Source organism: Pleurodeles waltl, chromosome 7 (assembly GCF_031143425.1).
Source record: "Pleurodeles waltl isolate 20211129_DDA chromosome 7, aPleWal1.hap1.20221129, whole genome shotgun sequence".
NCBI classification, from domain to species: Eukaryota; Metazoa; Chordata; class Amphibia; order Caudata; family Salamandridae; genus Pleurodeles; species Pleurodeles waltl.
Genome location: NC_090446.1, coordinates 333380819 through 333396475, shown reverse-complemented (window position 1 = coordinate 333396475; position 15657 = coordinate 333380819). Strand labels below are relative to the sequence as shown.

The following is a 15657-nucleotide window of genomic DNA, read 5'->3' as shown; positions in this document are numbered from 1 at the left end:
CAGTGTGAAATGGCTGTGAAATAACGTGGATGTTATTTCACTCAGGCTGCAGTGGCAGTCCTGTGTAATATTGATCTGAGCTCCCTATGGGTGGCAAAAGAAATGCTGCAGCCCATATGGATCTCCTGGAACCCCAATACCCTGGGTGCCTAGGTACCATATACTACGGAATTATAAGGGTGGTCCAGTGTGCCAATCAGAATTGGTAAATATGGTCACTAGCATGCAGTGACAATTTAAAAGATAGAGCGAGCATAAGCACTGAGGTTCTGGTTAGCAGAGCCTCAGTGACACAGTTAGGTACCACACAGGGAACACATTCAGGCCACAACTATGAGCACTGGGGTCCTAGCTAGCAGGATCCCAGTGAGACAGGCAAAAACAAACTGACACACAAGTAAAAAATGGGGGTAACATGCCTGGCAAGATGGTACTTAATGTGACACTGATGCCTTATTCCACATGTACTGCTTATCCTTATTGAGTTATAAACAGTGTAGTAATTGCCACCCATATGGTTTAGGCAGCATACTTTTCACTAGGATAATCCCTGCAGTACTAGTGTGAGCAGATATTAAACCGTTTGCATTTTCACACCCCATACTCAATGGAGAAAACCACACAGTAATGAAGGTGCAGAACTAGGAATGATGAGGTGCACCATGGGGGTCTCCTTATTTACCTGCTGTGGTTTCAGTAATAAGGCTCAACCCCTTAAGAGTGCTTTTAACATAGAGATGTTTGTAGATCTGGACACCCTTTAACAGCTGGGTATAATTGAAAGAAACTTGTAGACCATTTTAATATTTAAAGTATGCAAATATCTATCATGGCCTTCTAAAGCCAGGTGTGTTAAAATGATGTCCATCTCAAAAAGGGATTTCTCCCTTAAGTTGATTGACTTTATCACCCCCTCACATACTCGTCTCACAGCACTTTCTTCTGCTCGGCAACTTACTATCATTGGGACAGTTCTTCAGAGCCAGAGGTCGCTCAACTTTTTTCTGACCTTGAGATCTTGGGCCTATTACAGAAAATAACTGATCCTACACATGGAGCCTGACACATGCTAGATCTTGTATTCACCGACTCCCCTGATCTCATCTGCTCTCCGCCTTCTCCATTGGTCTGGACTGATCACTGCCTGATCCGGTTTCACATCACAAAAACATGAAGTTGTGAAAAGCCACATATTGTTATCAGAGTCAAAACTAGACACTGACCTATAATTAACCTGGAGTTATTCTCCAAAGTGTTAGTAATGGGGTCTTTGGTTGGCAGTCAGGTTACCCCCTGGGCAAGCAAGGACCCTCACTCTAGTCAGAGTAAGTCACACACAATCCAGATTATGCTGTGCCCACCCTCTAGTAGCTTGGCACTGAGCAGTCAGGCTTAACATAGAAGGCAATATGTAAAGTATTTGTGCAATAAATCATGCAATAACAGAGTGCAAACACCACAAAAATACACTTCACAGGTTTAGAAAAATATAGAATATTTAGCTGAGTAGATTAAGGTCAAAACGATCAAGATTTGATAAGTACAAGTTGAAATATCACTTTATGTATAATTACCAGTCTTTATTTCTTAAAAAGCAGTAAGTGTCTCTTGCAAGCACAAAGTACCTGGTTTGCGCATTATCCGCATGGGACCGCAGAGGAGGAGATGGGTGGAAAACAGAGAGGTATGCGTCAGTTTCTCTGGGCGCACACAGACAATACGTCAATGCTTTTCCATGCAACAAGGGCTTTGCTTCGCTTTCTGGTGCGCAGACATGGATCCTCTTCGGGTTGCGGGGTATTTGGACGCCCCGGGGATGATGCGGAGAAATCCTGGACTTGCAGGCCGAAGTCACAGGAGCTGCATCGATCCTGTGGGCGATGCGGGGAAATTTCTGTCGCACGCAAGCACTGCGTCCGTTCCCCTTGCAGGAAGTCTGGCTGCGTCATTCCGGCTGGGCTATGCATCGATCCAGTGGGCCGTGTGTCGAAGTTCCGGTCGCATCGCTGGTTGATTTCCAGTCGGGGAGCCAGGCTGCGTCATTCCGGTTTGGCATTGCAGTGGTTTTCTCAGCGCAGGGCAGGCATGGAGGCCTGCCCTACTGTCATATGAGTCAACTGTGATCAAGTGGTAAAGCGCTCTTGGCTATTCCACACATAAAAAAAATCTAAAGCGGGGGTAGAGCTTATTGTTATCTGGCCCCCCACTATTGGAAGCAACTGCCTTTAAAAAAAAAAAAAAAAAAAAAAATCCGTGTATGCACTGACTACTAGCTTTTTAGGAAACGGCTAAAGACTACTCTTTTCTAGTTTCTATGCCGGTCATCATACCTAGCAGCGTCAAGATAACCCTTCGGTTGATTAGTGTGCTGAACCAAGTTAAGTTAACATAGTAAATGTACTCATCAGAGTTACACATTATGTTACAGAAACTCTTGGCAATATGGATGAGCATCTAAAGGACGACAAAAAGCAAAGGGATTTTGCATTTTTCAAATTGTGACCTCCACATAAATAACCCTTAAGTGGAAAAAATTTTGGGGTACAATTTGAAAGGTATTATATCTCTGCACACCCAGACAAAGCTTCATCCTGATGATTGTGCCTGCTTTAAAACCACCTGCAACATTGTCACTAAGCATGGTTTTAATAACATTAGCCTTGAGGGGGAAGCACACCTATTTAAATATGCACACACTGGATGGAACTAGTGAGAGACATTGAACATTGTGAATGAATGTATATTTATATCATTATATACAGGTTTGCTACTCTTGGTCAAGTCTGAATGTTTGTGCAGACTACTAGCAGTGACAGAAGAATAGTGTTCTTGAAATTTAGATAATATTGGGGTCATTACGAGTTTGGCGGTCCCAACGCGGGGCCGTCAAACTCACAGGGATGACACCACCACCTAGCAATAGTGAACAATATAGTAACTTTTAATTACTAAAATGATACCAGAACAACAAAATCTAATTAGTAGAACCAGCGATATGCAGTTTCAAAGTTTTAGGTAGATGTAGCACCTAAAAGCACAAAGCACCATTGTGGTCATCAGGTCGTGCTCAACTGGAGGAAAGTCATAGGTGAAAGCCGACCATGATAGAATGCGAGCTGGATACAGGGACCAGGTTAGTTCCGCTGAAAAAGTAACATAATAAGAATCCTCTGAGAAGAATCCAATACTTCAGGATTTTTTCCTTTTCTTAGAAAAAAGAACACTTTGATGCCAGCCAAGGGTTCAGGATTGTGAGAGGCATCTCTTGGGCATCAGAGACTCACTCTCAGATTTCAGCAGGGCTGAGGCGGGTCTAGTTGCAGGTCTAGGCAGGTCCAGTTCCAACTGTTCAGCTGGGCAGGTGCATGGGGGCCTTTGAAGTTTGTTGTGTCCCTGTAGCTTAAAACAGGAGGTTAGCCAACTGACACTTGGAGTCACTCAGGTTAGCCTGGGATATGAAGCAAGTCATTCCAACCTTTCTTCTCAGAGAGCAGGCCAAACCTCAAAGCAGCAGGGTAGTTTTCTGGGGGAGAAGTTGAGCCTCAAGCAGCAAGGCAGTCCTCTGAAAAACCAGGCTTGCTGAAGCAGCAGGGCATTTCTCTTGGGAACATGGCAATCCTTCCTCTGTAATGTCCGCAGGCCCAGCAGTGTACTGAAAAGTGGCTCATGAGTTTCCATACTTATACCTGGTGCCAGCCTTTGAAGTAGGGGGTGACGTCCTTGCTTACCCTCCCACCTGGTTCTGGAAAGTTCTTCCCCTGAAAAGGCTCGAAATAGTCATGAGTTAGAAATGACTGGTTCCATGTACCTTTGTGTGTGTCCTGAAGGCAGCCCTTCGAAATCTAAGTGGGACAGGGGCCTGCTCTGCACCACCTATCCTAGCAGGGTGGCCCATCCCACTGACATCTAATCACCAGTTCGTCTCACTATTTGCGAGGAATACACAAATGTCAACTGCCAAGCTGTTCACAGTCCAGTGACCTATAACATAGACTGCAGAAACCAAATGGTTGGGACAAGAAAATGCCATCTTTCTAAAAGTGGCATTCTCAGAATTGTGACTTTAAATCCCACTTTACTATTAAAGAGGTTTTTCAAATTACAATTATTTTAAGTCCAAACATGACACTTCCACCTTTTCTTAATCAAAAGGTATCATTTTTTCAATGTTACAAGGTAACTAAATGTTATCCTATAGGAGAGGTAGGCCTTACAGTAGTAAAAACCAATTTTGGAGTTTTTCACTACCACAACATATAAAACTTAAAATCACATGTCCTGTGCTTTAAATACAATGCACACTGCCATAAGGGCATTTTAGGACCTACCCAGGGATGACATATATGTTAGAAAGAAAAGTTTTGGTCTATCAAAAGGTTTATTATGCTAGGTCTAATTAGCTGTATAATGCTGTACAGCACGTTGCAATAGGAGTCTTAAGATGTTTTGAAAGGTTACTTTAGTGAGTGGCACAACAAGTGCTGCAGGCCCACTAGTAGCGTTTAATTTACAGGCAATGAGTACATGTAGTACCATATACTGGGGACCTATATGTTAAGTTGAAGGTGCCAATCAGGGTTAAACAAATTTTGCCAAGTTTTAGGGAGAGAGCACAAGCACTTTAGAACTGGTTAGCAGTAGTGAAGTGCACATTGTAGTAAAGCCAACAAAAACAGATTTCAGAAAGCGGGAGGGTTCAAAGCAAAAGGTTTTGTGGTGACTCTGCAGAGAGGGTCAAATCCAATAGTTAGTGACTCCAGTGGTGTTCATTTCATAATCCTCATAACACAACTATCCAAAAAAGTAGGTAGCGCTTTCAGTTCTACAGTGACGGCGCTCCCGAGAGCCTGAACCCACTGATGTCCTGCATGGTAAAGCCAGACTACATGACTCTTAGTGGGACCATCTCTTTCCATGCTTTCCCTATTTATGCATATACTTGTGGATACCTTTCTGCTGTTTTTGCGTGATCTTTAGCGAGTGGTACAGAATGGATTGTGTATTCGCTGGTGGCTATTATAAGCGGTCTTTAAGTCCTAACTAAGATCCTGCGCCACTGCATTTTCTGTGCTTTTTGTGTAGCCTAGCAGAGCTCGGACAGGGCTTTTGATTTCTATTGCGGAGGCATGTGTGCAGAGGTTTGCTGCATAGGATCGTATGTGAAATCACTGGTCACCAGCAAAATAAAATGTAGTGATCTTAATTTCTTAAAAGAAAGTTCTAGCTCTAGATCTCCCTTGTGATGAGAAAATGTTGAACAACGGGAGATATTCAGTTCCTGTGTATAATATTAACATTTCTAATTAGAAGCCTGCATACTACATACTACACCTATGCTGAAATGTTTAGGAAAAATGTTTGTATTGCAAACGGTTGTGTGCGAGAATATCTTTAACAAAGTTGTTGTCAGACATAAGTATTGTGTCCTAAATGTCTTTTACTAAAAACATCGCTCAGATAGGTGTAGATTTGCTAATCTTAAGTCTAGTAGTGTGATATTTATGTAAACAATATTTGGAACAAGATATTTTGCCAGAACATATTTAGGGCAGAATTTTCGGGCACCATGCCAAAGAAGACAGTTGATTTTTCCTTTGTCCTTGATAGGAATTGCCCCTCTCACGCTTGAGTGGTACAGTAAGGCATCATTGCATGCTTTAAATTTTGGGTTACTCTTAAGAAATGTATTGATCCTACTGAAAAATATCAAAGCAGCGAGTGTGCAGAAGACCCACAACAATTTGAAAAGAATCCCTTACAGTGGATAATACAAAGAACTTTTGGGAATTATAGTTTTGATGTCAGTAGTTCATAGTAATTTTCACCATAACAAGCAGTGTTCAAATACTGTTCAAGGGTGATCACATTAGTTGGTTTGACAATTCCACGTTACTTGATTACTGTGCATCATTGCATGATCAATTTTAGAAAACCATCATCTTGGTCTTTACTTCAGTGTGTAAGAAGGGGGAGAATATCCCTCAAATTTACACTGAAACATTCTGTTTTCAGACAAGTCGGGTTACTGCTCTAATTTCCATCACTATTTGTCTTTAACACTGAACTTTGTGTATTGTGTGTAATATTGTTTAATGTAGTGCCGGCTTATGCCATTCTGAATAGTTTTAGAATCATTATGCCGTTGTTGACCACTTCCTAAAGTGGATTTTATTTTGTCCATACTTTTTCAGCTATTGGCAAGCCTACAATTACCATTCCCTTTGTGATATTTGGTATAATAATAATTTCATCTATTCCCATTGTTTAATTCAGGTCTCATCATTTCTGATGGCTCAAGTGAGGAAACTGAACGAGAACAGTGCACGTCGATACCAATTCTATGACAGACGGATCAAGAATCTGCTCCGGAAGATCCATATGGATAAAGACCGGACGGAGAAGACTCAAGGGGAGGTAACTGACATTTGCTTTGCAAACCAGTCCTGAGACCGCTGCAATATTTTACCATGAAGATCAGCAAATCACTGTCTTATATAACCCCACCTCTCCAATTTTACATTTAAAAAATGTTGCAGCTAGCATCAACTTATTCAAACCTGGTACAGTCCTCCTAAGACTTGAAAAAATCTTCTGCTTCCCCTCTTTCTCCTTAAACTATTGTCTCATACTATAGCTCCCTTTTTTCTCCAGAATCCTTGGCATGGTAGCCTTTAACCAACACAATCATAGCTGCACACCCTGAAATTTAGTTAGCCTAGAATGCACTTTCAAAGTCCTCTCAAATGTGTTTATTTATTTGATGCTTATAGAGAACCCATGCAGAATATAAAGCTAAAACGAGATACAAAACATCCCATGAGGAACAGGCTGAAGACCGATTTCCATATGGCTTGGTCCAAACTGGGGTGGCGTGGTTGCAAATAAAAGGATGGATTAAACCCAGATCCTTGTGACTGGAGGTAGATGTTTGCTTTGTTCAGCATTCTGTCCATCATCTGTTCTTTTTGCCTTTGTCGCCCTAAGTGGGAAGGGTATGGCCAGACATGGGTCACGTGCTCACTGCGCTACAGGATTCAAGCTACCCTGGCTGATGCTTGATTGCTATCCAGAGAGGACCTGGCCTGGCAGTTTAGGCTGGACTATTCCCATGGGGAACAGGCTCAAGTCTCATTTGCATATGGCTGGGCCCAAACTGGGGTGGCGTTTTCAGCAAAAAAACAATGGAGCAAACCCAGATCCTTGTGAATGTTTGCATTGTCAGCATTCTGCCCATCGTCTGTTCTTTTTGCTTTTATACTTAGTATATAGAGCAGACATTTTTCTCACCACGGTGTTGCCAGATAACAAAAGCTTCGGCAAAGCCAATAGGCCGGACCTGTGGTGTACGTAGGCTTTGAAAGGAAAAAAAGACAGCAGTGAATTGTTGCAGAGCTTACCTTACCAGCTTGACCTACAAGCCCAGATATTGAAGAACACATTTGTTAGGTAATGCAGTCAGGCAAAATGCCATCATTCAAGTGAAATCTGGACAAGGGTCGCTCCTCTGCTATTGAGAATGCTATGCACTCTGATATTTATAGCACATTGAAAGTTCCTCCACATTGCTCCTAAGTGTGGTTTTATTGTCTCAGACCCACCTGCCTCTGCAGGCACCAGAAAGGTTGTCTCGACATGCACAGCGAGTCTTTGCATAGATATTCTATGCTAACATTCAGAATTCACTGTGCCCTAGAGCCCATGGGATCCCCAAATAGCAACAATTGCCAGTGCCAATAAAAAGCCCCATATTCCTTCTCTGTGGAATGTCTGCCGTGAAATACTGAAACCACCTCCGTCACTTAGCACTAAAGGCATCAAACTTCAGTGAAACACCGCGAATCACATATCTTAATGTAATCTGAAAAAGTCTCCCAGCATGTTATGTGGGTGTAGAGGACGCATCAAACAATTGCAGTCTAGAAAGATATTTCTCAATATAGACTGGGACTTTGCCTTCACAATCCACGTGTCAGAACTCAACATACCGACATTGTCTTCTAGTCAGCTGTGTTTTATGGAAATCTGATTTCATAGCTCATACCCTAATTTAAAGATTTTACTTAAGAATTTTTTGTATATGTATAGATGCATTTTAAGTTTGTGTGTTAAATTGTTTGAAAATTAAACTTCTAATAAAGTCCGCTTTTTTTGCCTATTTACATTATTTTTGTGATTTAGCCTTGCAAGATGGTGAAGATCCAGGCATCGGTGTTCCTGAAAGACTCACTAGAAGTGCACTTGGACAATGGGACGCGAGCTGCTGATGTTCTAAGTTTGTTTCAAAAATATCTGTGTCAGAGAAGCTGTAACCTGGTGAACATGGTCGGGCTTCTCAAATGGTAACTATTATGCTCTCTATCTAAGACTAAGTTGAATCTCCAAATACCAACCCCCATGGAAGAACCTTCGCAGGTTGCTTAGTTGTTATAAGAATATTTGAAACTCACATATTTTAAGTATCCAGGCTCTCATCACCCATCAAAGTCCAAGAGTCTAGGGCCATTAGTTTCAAGTGCTTGACTTATGCAAGCAATCAGGAAGTTCTGCTAGGACTGTTGTAGAACCAGAGCTTTGCTAATTCATATAACTGCTGAGGTCAGATGTCTTTGGAAGATGCCATTTGTGAAAGTATTTATAGGGGGAAGATGAAAAACTGCAGGAGAAGGGCAAATGAAGGAAAATATGGATTGCATAAGCAAGGGCCAGCAGTGCACCTCCACAAGAGGTGACAAGGTTGTCTGGAAGTTAACTGAATATTTTGAATTAAATCAATGTAATTCACTTCGTATTTAGGAATAGATAATATTTGAGTTAACCCCCTGCATCTTTAAAAAGGGCAGTGTTAGATTTATCTTCAAGTATGGTCTGCCCAGTGCCGTGCCTGGTTGATGGGACTTTGACAATTTTATAATTTGGTTAATTTTGATAAAGTCGCTGATTAGGCGATCCTGATGTGTGGTGCGATCTGCCTATATTATTGAATTCCCATACTTTAGAAACACTGTTTTTTCAACCATGTTCCATCGAATTAATTTTACTACTCATTAATTAGGCAGCGTCCTGACCCATAATTGTGTTCTGGTTCCTGGTCAGCCATTTACACTATCTATAAAAAAAACAGAAGATCAAAAACAGTAAGCGATGCTATTGATCAACAATTGTCAATGATTTACTTACTAAGTTTTTCTTCACACACAGCAGCAAAGTTCAACAGAAGAAATGCAGTGATGTGTTGCTAATGGGTTATTTCCTCAAGAGGCCTCATCTTTGGAAATAGTCCCCAGAGCAGACTGCATGCAGGAAGCTTTGCACAGCCACCACGGAGAACCATGGAGGCTCCTGTGTGACTAACATTAATGTGTTTTATCAACATTTAAGAAAACAGAACAGTGCCAGGATACACTGGAAGGAAAAGGGCAAAGCAGGCAGAGTTTATGAAAATACATCCCAAGAAAGAATCGCCCTAAGAAGTGTGGGGCAGTCATTTCAATGATATAGGCAGTGAAAACGGGCAGTGTTTCTATATTACCAGTAGATATAGAACTGCCAACAAGGAGATAGGATCAGAGGATTTATGCTTGGGCTCCCTGGACCAGGTCTTAAATTGGCATTGCTTCAGGCTGGCGTGAGGGTATAGGTGGTTCCACAGCCTCTTTAAGCTGCATGTTCTGCTCTTATGGTGCTCCTTAGCAGGAAATCCTCAGCTTTGGTGATGCTGGGTGATGGCTTCAGAGTTGAAAAACAATCTGCTTCTTGTGCAAAGGGTACTTTCTTAGGAACTCTTGAGTGCTCTAAAAAGCATTTTACTATATTATTGTTTTAGGTTTAATGATAAAATGCAGACATCCTTCTAGTTGACTATGGATGGCTCACCTGTTCCAGAAAATGAGTGGTACAGATTCAGAGGCCCTGTCTCTACTTGTCAAAAGCCCACGTTCTGTTGACTGAAGATGGTACAGAGAAAGATAATTTAAAGTGTCCCTGACCCTAGCAGAGTGATAGTTGGTCATAATGCCTGGGTGTTGGGATTTGCCAGTGTAAATGATTGAGTTTCGTGCTGAGGTAATTTGTAGAAATGTATCATTTTCGACTAGAGCAGAATATTCATTTGTTTCCATGCAGTTCTCTTCATTAGTTTCTACCACTGCAAATGTCTTCCTGCATAGACCTCTTGCTCCCTCTCTATCGGTGTGTCGTTTTCTTATATTTTTTTTAAGGACTTGATATACATTTCTACCTCAACTCTGCTGTCATACAGTTCTCTGTCACTAGTCACCCTACTCCATAATGTGAGTTGATCTCCTTTCTTCCTTTGTATGTACCACGCACAACTCTCTATGTCCACTCAGTTCTTAGTCTTTCAGTGCATGTACTCTTCACTCTCACCATAACTTCCACTTGTCATTTTCTCTACCCAGCAATTTCCTTTCCTCGCCCATTGTACTCCCGCCCCCCCCCCCTTAAATCTACTTTGCTACAAATATTTGCTCGACTTCTAATGGCTATTTTTTCTGTTCTTCTCCTAGCTCCGTTGATTCTTCTAACCTCCTCCTGTATGAAGTTGGCGGAAATATCAGTAAGTGGACAGACAGGGCCTAGATGTTAATACCATAGAAATGGGGTGCACTGTGTTTGGGTGTTTGCTCTTAGACATGAACGAAGCTCTACATGGTATTTTCAAGCTTGAGGATAGAGTTAACATTTTGGCATCTTTGCTCTGGATCATAAATGCCTATGTTGAGCGGCCCAAGTTTTATTGTATTTATTTTTTAGTATTCCTTCTGTTTAACTATATTTATTCTTTGCACATTTTATTGGCATTTATCTATATTTAATTTTTGTTCTGTGAAAAAAGTTGCAACTAGTATATCTCTGCATTTACCTAACACAGTAAATGTATACTTGGGCTTCAGTGTGCGTTGTTTAAGTTCCCTTCCTAGTCGTTGATCCATTTTTGAACCCGGTCATCACTGCAGGCACCAAGGTTTGGATGTGAAAAAGGGACGTGGGAGAAAAGTAAAGGTTTTCGTAGAAGAAAAATAGCTAGAGAAGCAAAACCGAGGAAAGGAAGAAACGCATCATGTAGGGCATTTTTTATTTTTTAATGGTTTTCAGACGTTTGTTCAATCATTGAGCAATAATACACGCATTTGGCATGTATGTAGGGGTTCCCAGTGCTAACACAAAATTCATCAGTGGCACAGGAAGGAGGGGTGAGGTGGCCAGGTCACACATCTTAACCCAGTTGAGCGGCTTGGATTAGAAGCATCTCAGATTTCCTAGAGACCCTATGAGAACTGCTGTTTCTGGAATTCAGCTCCGTCATGGGTTGATTTTAGATAAAAAAAAAAAAAAAAAAACAGTGTGGTGCAATCTAGAGTTTCATTACTATTTACTCTAAATGTATTTTCAGGGAGTTTTAATACCTCAATCAACATTAGAGAATGTAAGTAAGAAGAGTGGCTCCTTTGGGTTCAGAGAGGTTTGATTGCCTTTCCATGTGCTTCATTTACAATTTAGCAATTGGTGTTTTTTATCTTAAATGCCGATACCGATTTAATCATTGGAGTTTTATCAGATGTTTAAATTAACCAACTAAATTGTTAGTTTTTTCAAAACCCTGGAAAGATGGTTGGCTTGGTTGGCGCCACTGGAACTCATACTTGTGCAATTCACCTGGCACGCAGTTCTTGGCGACTGGCACATGAAGACTCTGGGCTGCCGTACTAGGATTGAATCCAGTGGAATGTAAATTGCACACATCCACTGGAATTGTGCAATTTTGCAGCTGAACATTTTCAGCAAAATTGCAGATGTTCTGCACTTTCCACATAATCCATCATCTGCTGCGTAATCTGCAGATTTCATCAGAAAAAGTTCCTAGGTAAAAAGGATCAAAATTTGGCAATATGCAAGTCGCAACACGTGTTGCCACACAAAGGCAGACCGTTCGCAAAGATTAACTGGTTAGTTTTCTGATGCCTATTTCTGGTCCTAATGGTACAACTGTGTGGAACCTTGCCAGATTGTGTTAACGTTCAAAATAGCGAAATAATGACGTAATTCCAACACAAAATGTGTCGTATTAAGATGCATAATTTGCCTTAATTTGTCGCATAATTTAGCCGAGCCTGCTGCATAATTTGGGATTCCGCTCCTGCATAATTCTAGTGGACCTGCATATGGATCCCTACAGCGGGAGCTTAATCTATTGAGCTACTTCACAAATCAATAAAAGTTGTATTCTGTTGTCTTCTACGAGGAAACCATGTTCTACCTGGTCTGCCTTTATTGGTGAGCTCATAGCACATCTCGCCCAGAGCTGCCTGTGAAAGGAGTGCCTTTCTTGTTAATGGCTTCCCCTGCTTACTCCATTATGGTCTAATCTACAGAGACGTCTCACCAGACCTTCGATCACCTGACAGGCATGCATCAGATTGTTGTTGTAGTGTTGTTTTGTAGGTGCATTTATACGTAATAGACAGCGCCGGTGCGTGATTACTGTGCCACGGGCCGTAAGGCAGACAGGTGAAGGAGCCTTTAGTCTCCACTTAGGGGAAAAAACCAGACAGACATCATTGGGATGCAGCGGCTCCTACATACACCTGGGCAACGGTGCCACTGCACCTTCTTTACTAATGATATTTATGATCTGATGACAGACTTAGTCACAGACCCACTTCCTACGAAATCAGGAGATATCCAAAGGAGCCGGTTCCCCTGAAAGGGCATTATTGGGGACCTGTCAGGCACATTGCTGCCGTGGGCGGGGCATGAGAGACAATGTGACAAGTGCCGCAAGGGAGCGCTGTTGCTTAAAGTCCTCCTAAGGAGTGAAGCCAGTCACCACAGGTCTCAGTTATCCCACCTCACTTGCCATCATGTAATTGAAAGGAATAACAACAATAATAATACCAATACTAATGATAATAACAATATTATAATTACAATAAATTCATGACCGTGACAATAATTATTAGAACAATAACCATAATGATAAAAATACTAACCATAAATGTGGCCCACGCCTGAATCCTTGTCATTGTCCATGTGAATACACTTTCCAGCCTTCCGTATTTTATTTATTTTTTATTTGCTCAGGCACTATCTTGAAAACCCGTTTATCATTAGCTCACCATAAGTTATGCTTACTTCATATAGCTTGGCTAGTCACGAAGCACATATGCAAGACAGTGGCCTTCCTTACTAGATGGGCAGAATGGGGTGTGATATTTACCACTCGTGGTAAGCACTATTACCTGAGGGTGAGATATGAACCACTTGCGGTAATTACGTCCTATTCCAAGTTTTCACTTTCAGAATAGGGCATAAAATGCAGAATTGATATTTAACACAACATATTCTGCATATTTTGCCATATTCATGTTTCCTTTCCCTTGATAAATTTCTGCACTTTTGATCTGCCAGAATCTAGCAGAGTAAAAATGCAAGTTTGTGATATTTGTCACACCAGTCGTAATTCTGATCCCTGTGAAAACTTCTCTTTGCATAGGGGTCGGAATTTAGCCCTACACTTGTAATATGGACCACAATGCATTCATGCCTCATTCGGTTTCTTCTTTCTGCAGCTTACTGAGTAAGGAAACATATCAAAGACTTTATTAATCTGTAAAAAGAATCTTACTCCTAGATTACGGTGAAAAAGTAAGACTTAAGAATGTGGTCAGATTGAGTATTTTAAGGAGCGCAACATATTTAGAGTGCATGCGATGCACAGACAAGTAGGATGAGAAACGTGGGTGGTGTGAAACATCTGGTGGGAACAATCAATCTCCTTTATTATTTTAATAACTGTGATCTTTTGCCCAACAGGTGAGCGGTGCTTGGATCCAGACACTTACCTCTTGGATTTGTACCATATCAATCCCAGTGGGGAATGGATAATAAAGCAGAGCACCCCTTTGCCGCCTGTGTTCTAGACTAAGACTAACCAGGAAGGTCATTAAAAGATCCAAAACTTTGTTTCTAAATGACAATCAGGTGACTCGCTAAAGCATCTCAAGATTGTGGTGTCCCAGAGTCAAGAGGTCTTCTGAAACTAGCTTTGGGCACCTGCTTCTGGTGCCTAAATAGGCAGCACTACTTGACATTCGATTAGAGGTTCTGAAATGCCCTGTGGAACTTAACCTGTGCCCAGACAGGGTATGTGAGGATTTCAGTAGTGCATTAGTTCGATCTTCAGCATGCCTCCATGATCTGATGGACTACATTGCTCTTGAGGTTGGCACCAGTGATGTAATGCTTATCTTAATTGCCTGTGTAGATCACTATGGTAAATCACCCAGTGCCGTCTGGATTACCTGTACTCTGAAGAGGACTGAGTAGAATGGTGGCCCACTTGTGTTTGTGACGCTTCAATAAAGATCTGGAGACGGTCCTTGTGGCAGTGCCGTAAGAAGAGAAGACAAGATAAGCAGATTGGAGAAAGCCTAATAGTGGAAGCCCTTCAGGACCTACATACAGAACCACTAAACAAATCATATGCGCCTATTATTAAAAAAAAAAAATTGTATATAGGGTAACAACCACTAAAGTGTCACAGGTCCCTGAAGATGCGTTGCCAATGATGAACACTGTTTTCCATTCCATTTTTAGCTGGACATGATGGCATAGAAATGAGATGAACACCCATTAATGTGAAATTTATAGCTCCTTTTTATAGGACCTCGACTGTAACCAGGTTTGGTGATAGCACTGTTGGTATAATTGCTCAGTCTGTTACAAAACTATTTATAAAATGGATCCAAATATTTTCCTGCAAGAACGTGTGGAATTTTGTATGTTTTTGAATGCGAAGAGAGATGTGCCTGTCTAATCAATGTGCATATCCTCTATATTTATACCTGCCTTTAGCTTCCGTACTTCTTATTGTATTTGTTACTGTGCAGTTGGAAAGAAAGAGCTAATAAGGATTAGGAAAGTCAGCGTGTCTGGATTGAATACACAAGTGCTTATAACCCAAGCCATTAAAGCCAACAAGTGTGGGCCGAGAGGGATATACTTGTAAAGTAATCCCTGGAGCTGTGCAGTTCAAACAACAGTATTAAGTGAGTGATAAATACTCTAGTGGGCGGTTCAAGAAATTACCAAAGTATCAAGCCAGTGACTAAAAGAGGATGGTTGAAGAAATCCAGTGACTGAAAGGGTCAGGCTCCATATCTGCTCTATATATTGCATGTAATATGAATGTTTGATTACTGCACTGTCAAACCTCACCCCTAATACAGGTTGTTTGAGGTTTTATAAGTAGTAATTGGATGTAAACAAACATCATTATGGTTTAACAGCAGTTAATGATTTCAATTGAACAGGTTATCCACTGTTATTCGCCCATTCCACAACTGTGGGCCCAAAGTGAAAGTGAGAGATGACAAATTAAGCAACAGCCAGTTGGCCTAATACCCAATGACATATGAGCACTAATGGTTTTGGCACTGATGTTTTAACAGGCCAATCACTCTGTTTCATGCTCTTGCCACATACTCTAACATGCCTTTGAATGAATATAAGCAAAGGTAAGTAATACATGCATTCTGTTTGTCAGAGTTAATGTGACCATTCAATAGAGATTGATAACTGCTGATAAAATCTGCATATATTTCATGAATCTGGGTAGCAGTTAAATGTATTCTAATA

The 15657-nt window shown here is 41.2% G+C and overlaps 1 protein-coding gene across 3 annotated transcripts in view; it reads left to right on the top strand.

Annotated features, from left to right (window-relative positions):
* ARHGAP40 (Rho GTPase activating protein 40) overlaps positions 1 to 14785 on the top strand; it is a 165998-nt gene extending 151213 nt beyond the window's left edge. For all 3 annotated transcript variants that reach the window (XM_069243775.1, XM_069243777.1, XM_069243776.1), the window contains exons 12-15: positions 6274 to 6414; positions 8179 to 8339; positions 10527 to 10576; positions 13834 to 14785. In XM_069243775.1, coding sequence (XP_069099876.1) covers positions 6274 to 6414; positions 8179 to 8339; positions 10527 to 10576; positions 13834 to 13940 — 459 coding nt within the window. In that variant the 3' untranslated portion in view covers positions 13941 to 14785. The remainder of the gene's footprint in view (positions 1 to 6273; positions 6415 to 8178; positions 8340 to 10526; positions 10577 to 13833) is intronic.
* Positions 14786 to 15657: the final 872 nt, after the last annotated feature.